This window comes from Pseudorca crassidens, chromosome 19, assembly GCF_039906515.1.
Source record: "Pseudorca crassidens isolate mPseCra1 chromosome 19, mPseCra1.hap1, whole genome shotgun sequence".
Taxonomy (NCBI): Eukaryota; Metazoa; Chordata; class Mammalia; order Artiodactyla; family Delphinidae; genus Pseudorca; species Pseudorca crassidens.
This window is the reverse complement of record NC_090314.1, coordinates 55,956,520-55,973,905: the sequence shown is the minus strand read 5'-3', so window position 1 is coordinate 55,973,905 and position 17,386 is coordinate 55,956,520. Positions and strand designations below refer to the sequence as shown.

Here is a 17,386-nt window from a genome sequence, read left to right as displayed (position 1 = left end):
CTCGGCCGAGGACAGCACGGCGACGGGTGAAGTAGGGACCTTCTCCCAGGACGTGCCTGAGGAGAAATGGGTACTTTCTATGAAATCCTCATTTGGATGCATTTTCATTAAAAAATACTTCTTTCAAAGCTCGGTTAGAAACTGGTTCCAGAAGAGAGAAGTCCCCAGGCTGTCTCCCCATGTTTCTCAAACCTGGTTAGACCTTGACCTTCATCTTTACTTGTAACTCAGAGCTTAAGCAGTCCCTGGGCAAGTCTCGCTCTGCAGCCCTGGGCTCAGTTTCCCAACCTGTAAAGGGAGGGAGTTGGATCAGCACGGCCTTGAGGCCGCATCCCTACAGCCAGCGGCGGGCTTCTGAGCCTGTTCTGGGGACCCCGCCGGCTGCGGCCTGCTTCTCAAGGGCACTGCCCCTCTGTGACAGCGTAAGACAGTTGTGGCGGCCTCAGTCCGCACCGGGCGGCTGTGGGGCTGGGGGCCACGATGCCGAGCGTGTGTGTGGACGGGGGCCTGTCTGGCCAGACGCCCCACCCGCCAGCTTCCAGAAGTAGCTGTCACTGCTCGTGGCCCACTGGGCTGGCATTTAAGGCGTGTCTGGCTGACTCTGGGCCGCTGCCCAGCAGCTGTCCAGGAGGGGCTGGTGAGGAGGGGGTTTAGGGCAGGTGCGGGCGGCCTCAGGAGACCTCAGCTCTCCCTCCTCCGTCTCTCGCGAGCACCTAGCTCCCACTTGGTTTGGGACGTGGGCCCTGGGTCCTCTTCTGCAGTCAGGCAGCCTCCAGCCCTCTCGAGGCTGCGGCCTTGCCCTGGGAAGATGCCGGAGGGCTCGTCAGCCGGGCGGGGATGAGTCACGGAGCAGTGACTGGCCGCTGAGACACAGGCCGCTTCTTCCAGCCAAGGGTCGTCCTTTTTTCCTTGTTCTGGACTGGCTTTGTGGCTTTTACAAATCAAGCAGTTTTATCTTGTTCCAAGTGCTTGTGTTTCAGCAGGGAGACTCTCCAGGAAGGGAACTTTCCACTGAGGGGCTGTGACTTAGCTCAGCTAGGCCTCGGGGAGGGTGGGAAGGGCTACGCGGTGAGCTGTCTGCAGAGAATGTGGACGTTTCTCCGCTCGGTCAGGAAGGTTGGCGCGGGGGCCTGGAAGGGCCGGGCTGCACTGCACCCGGGAGGAGAGAGCTGGCACTCTGCTCTGCTCGGGGGCCGGGGGGGGGGTCCTGTGTCACGGTCATGGGAGGGCAGGGAGCTGGACAGCCCCCACCGTGGGCGGCGTGCCTCAGTCCTCACTCTGCTGCACCCTCTTGCCTCTGGGTCCCGGGCATTTCATACTCTTGGCCTGGACAGCTGCTGCGGTCATCAGCTTCCTGGACCCTCTCTGCCAGGGCTTCACTCTCCTCGTCTCCAAGATGAGAAGCTTGGCCCGAGGCCCTCCTGGCCCTCTGCCTCTTCCACCTCTGACTGACGAGGGCCTTGGTTTCCTGGGGCTGCTATAACCAAGTACCACCGCTTGGGGAGCTTACCACGACAGCAGTTGATCCTCTCCCAGCTCTGGAGGCCAGAAGTCCAAATTCAAGGTGTCCGAGGCTTGGTTCCTTCAGGAGGCCCCGAGGGAGCATCCCTTCCAGGCCTCTCTCCTGGCTTCTGGCGGCAGCCGGCGCCCCTTGGCATCCTCGGCTGGTGGATGCCTCTCTCCAGTCTCTGCCTCTGTTGTCACACAGCCTTCTTCTGTGTCTCAAATCTCCCTCTGCTTCTCTCTTATAAGGACACTTGTTCCTGGATTTAGGGCCCACTCGGATAATCCAGGAGGACCAAAATTCTAGAACCTTATCCTAATGACATCTGCAAGACCCTTTTTCCAAATAGGTCCACATGCACAGATTCCAGGTGAACATGAATTTGGGGGGCGGGGCACCATTCAACCCACTCCAGTCCCCATGCATCCTGGATGCACAGGCTGATTCCATGTCCCAAGATCACTTGCCATCCCCCACTCTGGCCATGGGGTCCCCTACCCCTGGTGGGGTGTGGGAAGCTCAGCCCCATGAGAACTGCAGAAGCCTGCCCACCCCCCTTCCAGGCACCTTCTTGCCGGAGTTGCCTTGTGTTCCCTGCTGGTAGGGGTGAGGCCTGGGGCAGGCCCTGGGGACAGAGTGGACCTAGGATGGAGGGCTTTGGTACCTGGGTCCGCCTGCCCAATAAGGGCACCTTCGCCTGGTGCCTTGTAATTTTTTTTTCTTTGAGCTCCAAATCGGTCTGTCCAAAACTTTTGCTGATTAGAGGATTTATTTCTATGTAAAGTCTTACTAAGGAATGGCATGACAATCACGCTGTTACGCATTAAAGAACCACCTTCAATAGCATCATAGTGTGAGACTGGGACTGTCCTGAGTGGTCACTGCAGCCATTCTGTACTATAAGGACCTGGGGTGCCTGCGGCTCTGGACTCCTTTTTAAAGCATCGTGGTAAAATGTACACAACATAAAATGTATCTCTTTTAAAAAAAATTTTATTGGATGTAGTTGATTTACAAGGTTGTGTTAGTTTCAGGTGAACAGCAAAGTGAATCAGTTATACATATACACACATCCACTCTTTTTAAGATTCTTTTCCCGTACAGGCCATTACAGAGTACTGAGTAGAGTTCCCTGTGCTCTACAGTAGGTCCTTATTAGTTATCTATTTTATGTATAGTAGTGTGTATATGTCAATCCCAACCTCCTAATTATCCTTTTCCCCATTTCCCCCAGTAACCATAAGTTTGTTTTCTACGTCTGTGACTCTGTTTCTGTTTTGTAAATAAGTTCATTTGTCCTATTTTTTTAGATTCCACATATAAGCGATATCATATGATATAAAATGTATAAAATGTATCTTTTCTATAATTTTTAGGTGTACAGTTCAGTGGCATTAAGTGCGTTCACATGGTTGTGCAACCATCCATCCATCTCCAGGACTTTTTCATCTTCCCAAAGTGAAACTCCATTAAACACTACCTCCTCTGTGCCCCCTCTGATCTGACCCTGACAAACACCCTTCTGCTTTCTGTCTCTATGAATTTGACTATTCCAGTTTCCTCATATACGTGGAATCATGCACATTTGTCTTTTTTGTGACTGACTTATTTCACTTAATGACTTCATGGTTCCTCCATGCTGTAGCAGGTGTCAGAGTCTCCTCCTGTTTAAGGCAGAATAATATTCCATTATATGATAGACCACATTTTGTTTCTCTATTGATCTATGGGTAGACATTTGGGTGGTTTCCACCTTTTGGCTATTATGAAAATTGCCGCCATAAACATGTATGTATAGGTACTTGCCTGAGTCCTTGCTTTCAAATATTTTGGGTATATACCCAGAAGCAGAATTGCTGGACCATATGGTAGTTCTATGTTTAATTTTGGGGGGAACCACCGTACTGCTTGTCACTGCAACTATACCATTTTACATTCCCACCAGCAGTGCCCATGGGTTCTAATTTCTCCACATCCTCCTGAACACGTTATTTTTAAAAATATATATGTAACAGCCATTCTGATAAGTGTGAGGTGGTACCTCATGGCAGTTCTGATTTGCATTTCTCTAATGATTAGTGATGCTGATCTTCCCATGTGCCTGTTGGCATCTGTATGTCTTCTTCGGAGAAATGTCTATTCAAGTCCTTTGTCAGATTTTAAATTGGCTTTGTGTGTGTGTGTGTGATTGAGTTGTAGAAATTTTTAAAAACATGTTCTGGATATTAATTCCTCATCAGACATACGATTTGTAAATATTTTCTCCCATTCCGTGTGTTTCCTTTTCCTTCTGCTGAGAGTCTCCTTTGATGCACAAAAGTTTTGCACTTTGATGAAGCTCAATTTATCTACGTTTTCTTTTAGTGCCTGTGCTTTTAGCGTCGCACCCAACGTCACAAGCCTTTCCCCCTGTGTTTCTTTCTAAGAGTTTTACAGTTTTAGCTCTTGCGTTTAGGCCTTTGATCCATTTTGAGTTAACTTTGTACGTGGTGTGAGATTAGGCTCCAAGTTTTCGTCCTGGGCTCTTGATTTTTTTTTTTTTTTCCCACACCCAGGCTGGCTTCACTGGGTGAGGTGGCAGGAAGTGGGGAAATCCTGGGTTGGGCTGGCCTTGACCATCCCCTCAGGCTGGCCAGGGAGCCTCAGCTCCGGCCCTGGGCATGGCTGGACATGTGCTCTGCCCGGGGCAGCCCAGGCCTGTGTCCTTCTGGACTGACGAGGAGGCCAGCCTGGGGTCTCCTGGGGTCCACTCTCAGGTGGGCCTCCTATTCTCAGTGGTTTCAGTGCCCAGCCTGCGTGTGAGACTGACTGTCTGTGTGTCAGTGTCTGTTGGTCTGTCCCCATGCTGCATCTCAGGAAGCCTCCTCCAGCCCCATTCTCCCTCTTCGCTTCTGCGATGCTAGACTCCATCTGCCTCCTGCTCGGAGCTGGTCATCCCCATTGTCTCCCTTCCCATCCGGGCACAAACCTCTGTCCGGAAGCTACCACCTAAACCGCCTTGCCCGAAGTCCCCTGGACCACCGTCCCGCCTTCACCGCCCTCATGTCAGTTCTGCTCCCATTGGGCTGGGCGCGGGGTGGGGGTGGGACCCAATGGAGAAACTGGACAGATTTCCTCTTAACCAGAGGCTCATGTTTGGAGACTGTTTGGGGCCCCAGGCCTCGTATGAACTCAGGACAGATAGCAACGCAGATTTCAGCTCCTGGAGACCCCTCTCTGCCTGTGGGCTTGGGACCTGCCTTAGATCTTCCCTCCCTCTTCTTTCTTTTTTCTTTTTAAGGTATGTACGTATGTATGTATTTATTTATTTTTGGCTGCGTTGGGTCTTTGTTGCTGCACACGGCTTTCTCTAGTTGTGGCCAGCGGGAGCTACTCTTCGTTGTGGTGCATGGGCTTCTCATTGCGGCGGCTTCTCTTGTTGCGGAGCACGGGCTCTAGGCACGCGAGCTTCAGTAGTTGCTGCGCGTGGGCTCAGTAGTTGTGGCGCGCAGGCTTAGTTGCTCCGTGGCACGTGGGATCTTCCCGGACCAGGGATCGAACCCGTGTGCCCTGCACTGGCAGGCGGATTCTTAACTACTGCGCCACCAGGGAAGTGGTGCAGTAGTTAAGTTTTTTTTTTTTTTTTTTTTTTAGCAAATGAGGAAACTGACTTGAGCAAAGCTGAATAAACAAAGCAACACACCCCTTGGAAATTAGCAAAGAGGCACCAGCTCTGAAACTTTTCTATGAAAAGTTGAAAATGCTTTGGGGCTGGGCCTGTCTGCTGGAGCAGGTAGGTGGGTGTGAAGAGCCGCCCAGCTCTACGTGGCAGGAGCCCACACGCCAGAGCCCGTTCCTCTGCGTGGTCCCGATTCTCCCTCCCGCCAGCGAGTGTGGACAATCAGTGACCTCTGTCTCTGTCCTCCGCTTTACGTTCACCTCAGGTCCTGATGTCTCCGGGTGGCTGTTCGCAGGACCACTAGACACCTGTCGTCCCAATTATCTGGCAAATATTTATTGAGGTCGTACTACGTGCAGCCGAGACGTCTCCTGGGTTCTTGACCTACAGTGAGGAGCCAGTACCCTGCTCCTTTGGGGCTGGCAGTCTGAGCTAGATGTCAGACAGCTAACCAATAAACACATCAATTGATGACTTTAGATGAAGAAGCAAAGAACAGGTGATGTGATGTGATTGTTGGTAGGTGTGTGTGTGTGTGGGTGTGGGTGTGGGTGTGGGTGTATGTGGGTGTGTATTAATGGACACCTTCCTTGAGGGGGTGACATTGAGCTGAAACTTACGTGTCCAGAAGGACCTGACAGGTCAAGATCCAGAGGAAGGACATTCAGGCAAAGGGAACAGCAAGTGCAAAGGCCCTGAGGTTAGAACATCACGGAGGTGCGAGTGGCTGGACTGCATTGTTGGAGGAGAGGGGCAAGTCTGAGACCAGCAAGATAGGCGGGGCCAGGTCATGCCAGGCCTCGGAGGCCCTGGCGAGAATTCGTTTCTCTCCTCAGTGTGCTGGGTGGAGAAAGTGGCAGGACCTGAGTGCCCCGTGGCCACTGAGACTCGCCTGTAGCAGGCAGGGAGGAGAAGCACTGGGACCTGGAGGGGTGGCCATCACCGTCACTCTATGCAGCTGGAGAGGGAGGACCTCTGATTGCTGGGTGGACCCTGGTGGTTGAAGAGGCCGCTGGACGCCCTGACATGTTGGCCAGCCCTGCCCAGTCCTGCCCCGTGGGCTGCTATCTTTAGGAGGGAGTGCTTGCGGCCTCTGAGCGCAGAGGCTGTGGTTTGGTGCGTGCTTGGCCGAGGGTGGGGTGGCCTGAGTCCTGGGAAGGTGACCCGAGGAGCGGACAGCCTCAGGGGAAGCATGACTCAGGGCCTCCTCGCTTTGTATCTCCTGGGTCCTGACTCGCTGGCAGGGATATCACACATGCCTGCTCATGCCCCCAGGTGGGGTAGTGGCCAGTGTGTCTGAGGACACCGTCCCATCCCACTGGGCCCTCTGAGCCTCAGGTTTCTCCCCAGCTCTGGGCCCCTGACTCTGGGGGAGGCCTGGAAGTACAGAATGTTTTCCAGGGCATCCCACTGGCCCTCAGAGCTGGGGTGAGTCAGAGCCTCTTCCCACAATGGAGCAGTAGCCGAGGCCCGGGGATTCTGGCCTGGTGCCCGGTTCCTGGGGCAGGAGAAGCGAGGTGGCCAGGCAGGCAGGGCTGGGGGCTGAGCCTGTTGTGACCTTGGGCTGCGGCTCCTCCCCTCCCGCTCTGTCCCAGCTCCGGGTCCCACTGGGGCTCCCTTTGTGCCTCCTCCACTCGCTGGCCTCTGCATCCCTTCTCTCCCCTCTGGGGCCAACCCTCTCCTCTGGCCCAGACTGGCCCTCCCAGCTGCTCTCCCTACCTCCTGCCTCTTCTCCTTCAGACCCTGCGCTGCTCCCCCGGGGCCCACCGTGTTCCCTCTGTGTCCCTTGCCACCCAGCGAGGCAGGTGCAGGGAAGTTCAGGACGCACGCACCGTTAGAGTGCCCGTGTGTGCCTCTCTGCTCTGGCGCTCCCTCGAGCCTGTGGCCCCTCCGCACAGAGCCTGGCCCTGTCCCGCATCCAGAGCTGGTGCAGCAGGAAGGAGCTGCCCAGGGAGCCTGGGCACCTGGCCTGCTCTGCTGGCTGCAGCCCCCAGGGCTCGGGTGTCAGAGAAGAGGTGCTTCTGGGAACGTGTGACCATGATGTGGCTCATGGGTCAGGGCGCCGACCCTCCCCTCCTGCCGGAGTGGCCTGAGATGCTGCTTCTCCGCTCCCGTTTCCGGGGCATCTTGAAGTTGGCCCTTGGGCAGCCTGGATTCTCCCTCTGGCCTTTCCTGGCACTGTTTCTGCTCACCTGGAGAAGGCTGGGTGGGGCTTGGGGACAAAGGAGATTCAAGGGCTTCCCTGACAGGACACCCCACCGCACAGAGGGGACGTTTTGGTCAAAGCCCCAAGAGCCCTGCTTGCTACTCAGAGAGCAAGACCTCAACCACCTGCGGGGCATCTGGTGGGGGCAGTACAGGTGTGACTGTCAGCACAGGGGCTCAGTGCACGGCCCGAGGCCTCCCTTTCCATGGCTCTGCTCAGGCCCGCGTCCTTCTCTGGCCCTGTTTTCCCTGACGTCCACAATGGGCAGCCCTCAGTCTGGACTTTGCCCCCCACCATCCGCCCAGCTCAGCTCTGGCCGGCTTGTCCCTCCCCCGGGGCCCAGGTTCCTTCTCCAGGTGGCGTATTCCATCCAAGGATGCAGGGCCCTCAGCCATGCCCGCCCTGGGAGATGTCGGTTTATTGTTATCTGATAATAACTAAAGAACTATAGCTTTAGAATGACTGTTTCCAATGTTTTTCCAAGTTCAAGGGTCTTTAGAGTGTCCTAATCCTGATGTCGCCGTGTCCGAGAGAGAGGGAAGGGGCTGGGGGTGATTGCGGGCTGGGGGCTTGTTCCCCACCTGGAGAGGGTGGTCTTGGGCTGTGCCTCTGTGACGTGTGTTGGGGGGGGTGCGTACCTCCAGGAATGCCCCGTAGCCCTCGCCACCCTCCAGCTTGTAGAGAGCAGCTGGGAGCGGAAGGGGAGGCTGCATCCATCCTTCTGAGGAGGTGTGGACAGAGGGGCCCGGGTTCTCGAGACGTGCATCCTCCATGCATCTCACCCGAGGATTTACTGCAGTTGGGGCCTGGCTGAGCCTTGGAAGGGAGCGAGGGGACCGCAGTGAAGCCGAACCCCCAAAAGGGGCAGGAATTCAGGTGCAGGAAGCCTTTCTTCCAGGAGGTGGCGGTGCAGGCCCTCAAGAGCCCAGCGCCTGCTGGGTTTTCATTTTCGCTGAATTTGTGAGAAGAGGCTGCCCAGGTGTTATTTCCACTCACTGTGTCTGCTGCAGCGACGGAAGTGACAGGTGGGGAGCACGGGAAGTAGGTGAGGACGGCCGGCACCTCCCCTGGCACCGGGGCTGGAGCTCTGCAGACCTCGCCCGGGGTGGTCCTAAACCGGGCCAAGAAAGCGAGGTTTGAGAGCTCTGGGCTTCGGGGAGGGGTCTCCTGCCACCTCTTCTTTCTTCCCTATTTCTGGTTGATATCTCTCAGTCTCTTTTAAAACTTCCCAAATTTTTACTATGAAAACTTTCAAACACACAGGAAAGATTACGGTGTGAACACTCGCACACCCACCACCTTGATTCTGCGGGGCACATTCTGCTCTCTGCGTCCTCACACTCCCCTCCCTCTAGCCACCAGCACTCCGTGTGGTATTTTTGCATGAGTTTCAAAATCAGTTGCTGGCATCTGTCCACGTTACCCTGTAAACACTTCAGCTTGCTTCTCACTAACCAGAGGCCAGTCTTTGTTTATGGTTCTTTTTCTTTCTTTGAGGTAAGATGTATGTACCCTGAAACGCACAGATCTTAAGGGTACCGCTCTCTGTATCCCGGCTCCTATCAGAGTGTAGAACATCACGATCACCCCTGCATGCCCTTTCCCGATCGGCGTCTGCCTCCGCTGCCCTGGGAGCAACCAAATTTCTGATTTTTTTCTACTATAAATGAATTTTGCCAGTTTGACTACGTATATATTTTTCAGGTGTACCCATGTTGCCCCAGGTAACAGTAGTTGTTCCGTGATTGCTGTATAGTGTTCATTGCATGACCTTTCTCTGGGTTTTTTTGTTTTAGCTCTTCTGTTCATGGGCCCCTGGCTGTTTCCATTTTGGGGGTCTCCTGAATAAAGATTCTTATACAAGGTTTTGTGGACATATGCTTCCATTTCTCTTGTGTAGATACCAAGGAGTAGAATTGTCGAGCCAGAGGATAGGTATCTGTTTAGATTTGTGGGAAAACGCTAGCTCTTTTCTCCAAGCGACTGTATCAGACACTCCCACCAGCAGCGTCTGAGCGTTCTGGGTGCCCCGCATCCCCACCAGCGTTCGGTGCTGTCTCTTTCATAACGTAGTCACTCTGGTGGGTGTGTGGCGATCTCATTCTGGCTTCGATTTGCATTTGTCCGATGACCCATGCTGTTGAGCACATTTTCATGTTCTTATTGGCTTTCCGTATATTTTCCTTTGTGAAACGTCTTTTCAAGTCTGTTGCCCATTTTATTTTATTTTATTTTTTAAAAATCCCTTGCAGCTCTGACAATCTTATTCCTTTAAAAAAATTAATTAATTAATTAGTTTATGGCTGCGTTGGGTCTTCGTTGCTGCACGTGGGCTTTCTCTAGTTGCGGTGAGCGGGGGCTACTCTTCGTTGCCGTGCACGGGCTTCTCACAGCGGTGGCTTCTCTTGTTGCGGAGCACGGGCTCTAGGCATGCGGGCTTCAGTAGTTGTGGCTCGTGGGCTCTAAAGCGCAGGCTCAGTAGTTGTGGTGCACGGTCTTAGCTGCTCTGCGGCATGTGGGATCCTCCCAGACCAGGGCTTGAACCTGTGTCCCCTGCACTGGCAGGTGGATTCTTAACCACTGCGCCACCAGGGAAGCCCCCTGTTGCCCATTTTAAAATTGGGTTGTTTGACTTATTCTTTCTGGATACTGGTCTTTTGTTAGATACATGAATTGCAAATACTTTTTCCCCGTCTGTGGCTTGCCTACTCTTTTCTTAATGATATAGCTTTTGGTGAGCAAAAGTTTGTAATTTAATTTTGACTAAGTTTAAGTTAACAAAGTTCTTTCTTTGTGGTTACCACTTTTTGTGTTCTTTGTAAGAAAGCTTCGCTTACCCCCAAGTGGCGGAGATATTTTCAATGATTTCTTCTAGAAGTTTTACAGTTAGAGCTTTTATGTTGGGTTTAGAAACCCCCTTGAATTAATTTTTCTGTATGGTATGATGTAGGGGGTAAGGTCCATTTTGTTGTTGTTTTATCTGTATGGACATTCAGTTGTTCTAGAACCATTTATTGAAAAGACATTCTTACCCCATTAAATTGCCTTGGCACCGTTGTTGAAAATCAGTTAATTTTGTATATGTGCTTCTATTTCAGGACCCTTGTGTTTTATTAGTATTTTGTCTGTTCTTTTGCCAGTACCACACTAACTTGATTAATGTGGCTTTTTAATACGCTTTGAAATAAGATCTCCTAATATATCCAAAACATCGCTTTGGGTATTCTTGGTTCTTTGAATTTTCTTATAAATTTTAGAAGTAGAGTATCAACTTCTACAAAAATGCTATGTGAATTTTGATTGAGACTGCATTGAATCTATAGGTCAATTTAGGGATAATTGGCATTTTAATAACATTGAGTCTTCTAGTCTTATAAACATGGTATGTCTTCATTTTTTAAGTTTTTTTTTTTTTGTATTTCTCTAATCTCTACAGAATTATGTTGTTCTGTAGTTTTCAATGAAAAGATCTTCATGTCAATAGTTAAATTTATTTCTAACTGTTTTTGGTGCTATTGTAAATTGAATATATATTTTAAATTTCATTTTCAATTGTTTGCTGCTAGTATATAAAAATTATATAAAAATGCAGTGGGTTTTTGTGTATAAATCTTATATCCCGTGACCTTGTCAAATTCATTTATTAGTCTAGCACTTGTTTTGTAGATGTTTCATGATTTACTAGAACAACCATGTTGTCTGAAAATAGGCAGTTTGACTTCTTTCTTTCTGATCTTGATGGCTTTATTTTTCATGCCTTATTTCACAAGCTAGAACTGCCAGTACAATGTTGAATAGAAGTGGTACATGGACATCCTTGCCTTGTGCCAGAAAGTATCATGTTAAATATAGGTTTTCCATATATGCCTTTTGTCAAACTGAGGAGATTCCCTTCTATCCCTAATTTTCCAGTTTTTCATAAGAATGGGTGTTGACTTTTGTAAATACTTTTTCTGTATCTATTGAAATGGTCACTTTTCTTCTTTATTCTATTAATAAGGTGAATTACAATGATTGACTTTTTTTTGTTTTTTGGCCACGCCGCACAGCATGAGGGATCCTAGTTCCCCAACCAGTGATCGAACCTGCGCCCCCTGCAGTGGAAGCACAGGGTCTGAACCCCTGGACCACCAGGGAAGTCACACAATGATTGACTTTTGAATATTACACCAAGAAATAAGTCCAGGAAACTCAATTTATCTATTGAGCTTCCTTTTTATATATTGCTGGATGTGATTTGCCTAGTTTTTTTGTTAAGGATTTTGTGTGTGTGTGTAGATTCATGAGGGATATTGTGTGGTATTTTCTGTTAGTTTGTTTTGCTATTGTCTTGGTCAGGGTTCTTTTGGCCTCAAGGTGATCAAAGTGTTGCTTCCTCTCTATTTTCTGTAAAAGTTCGTATAAGATTGGTGTTATTTCCTTCCTTAAATGTTTGATAGAAGTCACCAAGGAAGCCATCTTTCCCTAGAGTTTTCTTCTTGGAAAGTGTTTTTTTAAGTTACAAAATTAATTAAAAAACGTGTGTTAGGGAATTCCCTGGCGGTCCAGTGTTGAGGACTCAGTGTTTTCACTGCTGAGGGCCCAGGTTCGATCCCTGGTAGGTGAGCTAAGATCCCTCAAGCTGCACAGCGCAGACAAAATAAAAAATGTATTAAATAAATATTTAATTAACTATATTAAATATAATTTAAATATATATTTATTTAATAGAGAGAGCCATTCAAGTTTTTTACTTCCTCTTGTACCAATTTTGGTAAGTTGTACTTTGAAGGAATTTGTCTGTTTCTTGTAAGTTGTTGAACTTATTCATATAAAGTTCATAATATTTAGTATCATTTTAATATCCATGGGCTCTTAGGGAGAACCCTTCATTCCTAATATTGGTAATTTATAGTCTTCATTTCTTTTCCTCTCTCTCTTATCAGTCTTGCTATGAGTTTGTTGATCTGTAGATCTTTTTAAAGGACCAACTTTGGGCTTTATTTTGCTTCTATTTTCCATTTCCTTGATTTCTGCTCTTATCTTCATTACTTCCTTCCTTCTACTTACTTGGTGTATCAGTCGGGGCCCAGGCAGGAAACAGAAACCACACCAGTAATTTGAACAGCAAAGTGAAGTATAACGAATTATTAACTGGTAAAAAGTGTTTACTGCAAGGGTGAAAGAGGACTCTGAGGAACACAGGAACAGCAAAGACGAGAAATAACTATTTTAGAAGAAACCGTAGGGGAAAGCTTTGGAACGTTGCATTTGGCAGTGACTTCTTTTTTTCTTTTTTCTTCTTCTTTCTTTCTTTATTATTTACTTTTGGCTGCGTTGAGTCTTTGTTGCTGTGCACGGGCTTTCTCTAGTTGCGGCGAGCGGGGGCTATTCTTCGTTGCGGTGCAGGGGCTTCCCATTGCGGTGGCTTCTCTTGTTGTGGAGCGCGGGCTCTAGGCACGTGGGCTTCAGTAGTTGTGGCACGCAGGCTCAGTAGTTGTGGCTCGTGGGCTCAGTAGTTGTGGCTTGCAGGCTCTAGAGCACAGGGTCAGTAGTTGTGGTGCACGGGCTTAGCTGCTCCGCGGCATGTGGGATCTTCCCAGACCAGGGCTCGAACCCGTGTCCCCTGCATTGGCAGGTGGATTCTTAACCACTGCGCCACGAGGGAAGTCCCTGGCAGTGATTTCTTGTATAAGACACTGAAAAGCACAGGTAACAAAGTAAAAAATAGGTAAATTGAGCTTCATCAAAATTAAAAACTTCTGTGACTCAAGGATGGCTATCAACAGAATGCAAAGGCAACCCACAGAATGGGAGAAAATATTTGCAAATCATGTATCTGATAAGGAATTCATATCCAGAATATATTAAAAACTTCTACAACTCAATTACAAAAAACCAAACAACCCAATTCAAAAAGTGACAAAGAGCCTCAACAGACATTTCTCCAAAGAAGACATACAGATGCAACAGGCACATGGGAAGATGCTCGACATCACTAATCATTAGGGAAACGCAAATCAAAACTGCAATGAGATACCGCCTCACACTCATTAGAATGGCTGTTATACAAAAACAAACCCAGAAAGTAACACGTGTTGGGGAGAATGTGGCAAAATTGGAAACCTTGGGTGCTGCTGGTGGGAATGTCGAATGTTGCAGCCTCTATGGAAAACAGTTTGGTGGTTCCTCAGAAAATTAAACGTAGAATTACCACATGATCCAGCGATTCCCCTTCTAGTTATATACCCAAAAGAACGGAGAGCAGGATCCAGAGCAGATGCACGTGACAGTGGTCACCAGGGGCTGGGGGAACGGGAAGGCGGGGGGGTTCGTGTTTAATGGGGACAGAGCTTCAGTTGGTAAGATGACAAGGTTCTGGAGACGGATGCTGGTGATGGTTGCACAACAATGTGAATGTATTAATGCCACTGGAATGTACACCTGACAAGTGTTAAAATGGTACCTTTTATGTTATGGGTATTTTACTGCACACACAAAAGAAGCAGCTACTCCCTCCGGGGCTGAGGGAAGGTACATGAGGAGAAATGAGGAGCTCGGGGTGTCATCCCCGCCTTGCTGCACCTTGGGCTCAGGCCTTGTTGGAGAGTCTGTGGCTGCCACAGACACCTGCGGCCTGCTGGTGGCAAAAAAGTTCTTGCGGGAGGGTGTGGATGGAGTTGGTCTCTAGCAACAGTTTACTGGGTGGCTGAGAAACTTCCGGAGGTGATGTGCAGGTTGGAGCTGGCGTACAGGAAGTGCGCTTGGACCAGATGTCCCAGTGTTGGCTAGGTGCGGGGGCACTGGGAGCGGGGGATAGAGCTGGTCCACGGGAAGGGGCCTGCTGGCTGCTAACTCCGTGGCAGTTGTGCCAGAGGCCGAACAAGGCCCGGGACCAGGAAGAGAAGCCCCTTCCTCCGCTCGGCAGAGAAAGCCTCCCTCTCTGCTCCCCCCAGCGCTGTGCGCATGCGCCTGGTGCAGAGGAAATGGTTCACAGCCAAGTGCAAGGGTGACGGTCAGAGCAGGCGGCCCAGGGATGGAAGGAGCCCGGAGGAGGAAACAGGGTGGGGTGGGAACAGGAGACGCAGCAGAAACTGGAGAAACGCCTTCCACCCCTAGAAGGACTGATGGAGGTTGCCGGGATGCTCAAGACAGATCTTCAAATTCCTGACGTCCGGTCTTGTTTCCCAAGCCCGGAGATCCTTCGAGGCGAAAGGAAAGGAAGGCCTTCCCTCTGGGTGTGTGTGTGTGTGTGCGTGTGTGTGCGCGCACACGTATGTGCCCATTTTCCGTTTTTCCATCTTCCTGACACCAGAAAGAATTTCCGTGAGCTTCTCCACCCTTCCCCAGGCTGCATGGGGAGGGGGACATGCACATACACACACACACACGTGCATTCACACAGACTCACACACACACACACACACACACACACACACACATATAGGGAGCGCTCCTGCGGGTTGTACCTAGGCCTGACAGGAAACTGGACTCTGGGAAACTTCAGCCCCACCTTTGGCACAAAATCATGTTTTTTGTTGCTGTTCATTCAAAGGAACAGAAAGTGGGGTGGGTGGGGACAGTTTATGTTCAGAAGAGGAGATTTTGCCAGAAGTGTCCGGTGCAGTTGAGAGCTTGTCCTGGCGTTGTGTGCCCCAGCTCTGGGGGGCTCAGGAGACCCACCTGTGCCCCAGGGAGTCTCTCAAGGTCGGGAGGGTCCACACTCCAGGTCGGCCCTTGTCCTGGGGTCCTGGGCCAAGATCACCTGGTCCAGAGCCCCCCAAGCTGGCTGATGAAGTCACCTGGGAAACCTGCTAAAATGCAGGTTCCGGGCCTACCCCGGGGCCCCAGGATGAGATGGGGTGCAGGAAGGGCACTGGGCTGCCCAGAGTGAGCCGGATGAGGGGCACCAGGATGGCGGGAGACCCCTGACAGCTGGTGCTCGGTGAGCGGCTGGGCTGCCTTTACTGGGGGTATGGGAAAATCCACGGATACTTGCTGACCGGAACTCGGGTGAATGGCCGCTTGATCTTGCCAGTGAGACAAGATGACGGATGAAGACTTTGGCTGCAGGGGTTGAGGGGCGCGGGACACGGTGCCAACTGGGCCACCCTTGCTCAGGCCCTGGATCGGTACTGTGGCTGCCGTAACAAATGACCACAATCCAGGGACTCAAAAAGCCGAAATCAGGGCTTCCCTGGTGGCGCAGTGGTTGGGAGTCCGCCTGCCGATGCAGGGGACGCAGGTTCGTGCCCCGGTCCGGGAAGTTCCCACATGCCGCGGAGCGGCTGGGCCCGTGAGCCATGGCCGCCGCGCCTGCGCGTCCGGAGCCTGTGCTCCGCAGCGGGAGAGGCCACAACAGTGAGAAGCCCGCGTACCGCAAAAAAAAAAAAACAAAAAAAACAACAAAAAAACGAAATCAGGGTTGATTCCTTCTGGAGGCTCAGAGGGAGGATCCTTCCCATGCCTCTTCCTGGCTCCTGGTGGCTGCTGGTGCTCCGTGACCCGGGGCCACGTCACTGTAGTCTCTGCCTCTGTCACCACATGGCCTTCTCCCCTATGTGTCTCTGGGTCCAAATCACCCGCTCCTTTCTCTTATAAAGAGACCAGGTACTGGATTTAGGGCCCCACCCTAACTCGGGGTGCCCTTATCTTGATCACATGTGCAAATACCTGATTTCCAAATAAGATCATGTTCACAGGTTCCAGGCAGTAGGGTTCCAACATATCTTTGGGGGAGCACAGTTCATCCTGCAGCAGGGCCTGCCTACAGAGGGGCGTCTCCAGGGCTCAGTCCTGAAGGAGGATGTGGATGGACAAGTGAGGGCCCCAGGAGAGGGGCCTGCATGGCGAGAGGGCTTGAGACGGGTCAGAGAAGGGGACTGGAAGGGGACTGGTGGTTGCCTGCACAGGAGACGCAGAAAAGAGGAGAGCTACAGTCACTGTCTCCAAATAGTTGGAGAGTTGTCACGTAGAAGAAAGAGAGGGCTTATTTTGAGTTCCTCCAAAATACAAAACCATAACCAGATACTTGGAAGGTAACAGAAAGTGGAGTTTGACTCATTACCTAAAGAGGAGTTTTTCTTGCAAGTTGCACTTTCTGACAGACGAGCGAGCTCTTCTGCAAAGTAGTGAGTTCCCCATGCCTCGAAGTATTCAAACAGGGACTGTATGCAGATTGTTCAGGATTGCAGTACAAGGGACCTCAGGTTCTTGCCAATGCCAGGCGTCTGTTATTTTATGAGCACTTGAGTTGCAAAGTGTAATATTACTGAGACTATGTCTGTGACAAGGGCCCTCCACCATCAGGCTCCACGCACTCTGCTTTGTCTTTAGGGCAGGGGACCAGGCTGGGCTCGAGCCTACCACCCTTTCTCGCCTGCTCTTTCTCTTTGGCTTCCTGTGCCGACCAAAAGCTCGCTTCACCTGGTTCCTATGGAAACGGAGCCTCAGCCCTGTGGCCCACTCGCCTGGCCCCGACATCATGATTCAGAGCTATGTCGGACGGGTTCTGGGTAAGCACGTGAAGAGAGTCATGCGTATGTATGAACAGACACGCACCCATGCGCTTGGAGGCTTGAGGCAACTCTAATCATAGAGGCAAATCCCTCTAGGTAGAGACCCTCCTGTTCAAGGGTCCCTAGAACAGAGCTCAGCATGGCTTCTCCTGGTTCAAGTGGGAGAATTCAAGAACGCCAGCTCTGCATGTGTAGGATATGCCAACTCTGTTCTAAGCACATAATAACACATGTCTTTTGTTATTTTCTTTTGGCCGCGCCTCGCAGCATGCGGGATCTTAGTTCCCCGACCAGGGATCGAACCCGCGGCCCCTACAGTGGAAGCGCGAGTCCTAACCCCTGGACTGCCAGGGAAATCCCACATGTGTCTTATTTTTACTTATTCAGCAAACCTAGAGCAGTGGTTTTGTGCCAGGCCCTGTCCTAAGCATATTATAAATATGAATACGTTTTCATTTCATGACAGCTCTTGGAAGTAGGTAGTGTTAGCCCCATCTTACAGATGAGGAAACAGAGGCATA

At 50.8% G+C, this 17,386-nt stretch overlaps 1 protein-coding gene across 4 annotated transcripts in view; it reads left to right on the top strand.

The window, feature by feature from the left end:
* SEPTIN9 (septin 9) overlaps positions 1-17,386 on the top strand; it is a 165,353-nt gene that overhangs the window by 27,179 nt on the left and 120,788 nt on the right. The window contains exon 1 of one of the 4 annotated variants that reach the window (XM_067714668.1): positions 5,628-5,661. The exons of the other annotated variants lie outside the window; for them this stretch is intronic. Coding sequence (XP_067570769.1) covers positions 5,643-5,661 — 19 coding nt within the window. The 5' untranslated portion in view covers positions 5,628-5,642. Of the gene's footprint in view, positions 1-5,627; positions 5,662-17,386 lie in introns of those variants that run through there. 4 annotated transcript variants of the gene reach the window in all.